At 38.2% G+C, this 967-nt stretch overlaps 1 protein-coding gene across 1 annotated transcript in view; it reads left to right on the top strand.

The window, feature by feature from the left end:
* Positions 1–967, top strand: part of ACE2 (angiotensin I converting enzyme 2) — a gene marked incomplete at its 3' end in the record, with an annotated part of 27,714 nt that overhangs the window by 15,073 nt on the left and 11,674 nt on the right. Inside the window, exon 3 of the mRNA XM_010834699.1 lies at positions 734–824. Within this exon, the coding sequence (XP_010833001.1) occupies positions 734–824 (91 nt within the window). The remainder of the gene's footprint in view (positions 1–733; positions 825–967) is intronic.

Here is a 967-nt window from a genome sequence, read left to right as displayed (position 1 = left end):
CATCTGTTGATTTTTTCTTATACGATGGTTTCAAGTTCCCTAACCAGTCCTGGTTGCTGGCTTCATTTTGTCAGTGTCCTTGGACTGAATGCAGCCCTCCAAATGGGTTCATCTCTGCGTGAAAGTGAGCAGAGGTATGACATCCTGCTCTTCCAAGACATAGCTCTCAGGTGCCCCCTCTTTGAAGCCATTCCTGAATTTCCAAGTTACTAATTCAACCATTCCCCCCATACTGCCACATCACTTTTTGGTGACAGTTGTAGCATCTGTCACTCTGTTATGTAATCATTGATTTCATGACTCGCTGTGGCATGTTTGTGGGGCTCTTAAAGACCAGTGACTCGTTCATGTCATAATTATCAGAGTGTAGGACGTAGTAGATGTTCAGTAACTGTGCACTCAGTGAAGCCTAAAAGGAACAATAAACACACTACTCTTTGCATGTGTAGGTGAGAAACATTCTTGGCATTTGGGCAGATCTGTTTTTTTTTTTTTTCGGTCACTCCACATGTATTTATCATATGCTTATAAAGGCAGTCTGTGCTAGTTGATGATGGGAAAATTTAGCTGAGATATTCCAACCCTACATAAAAGAAGATACTTGGCCAAGAAGATGTGAACTTCTGTATTTTGAGGCATAAAAAAATTGCATGATTGAAAAGACATCTCTACATTAGCATTCTCTTTTGTATATCTTCCATTTTTAACATTGTTTATTATCTTTAATTTGTAGTTGAACACGATTCTAAATAAAATGAGCACCATCTACAGTACTGGGAAAGTTTTGGACCCAAATACACAGGAGTGCTTAGCACTTGAACCAGGTGGGCTATTCATTTTGAGCAGTGATTATAAAATTTACTTTTTTTTATTCCAAGCTTTAAAAATGAGATTAACATCAGATGATGATGTTGTGCCTTTCAGATGGACAATCCAAAGAGGGAAAAATTCCAAATGTGTGTGTTTT

Source organism: Bison bison, unplaced genomic scaffold, assembly GCF_000754665.1.
Source record: "Bison bison bison isolate TAMUID 2011002044 unplaced genomic scaffold, Bison_UMD1.0 scf7180017845440, whole genome shotgun sequence".
NCBI classification, from domain to species: Eukaryota; Metazoa; Chordata; class Mammalia; order Artiodactyla; family Bovidae; genus Bison; species Bison bison.
The sequence above is the reverse complement of the archived record's forward strand: the minus strand, read 5'-3'. Positions and strand labels throughout refer to the sequence as shown.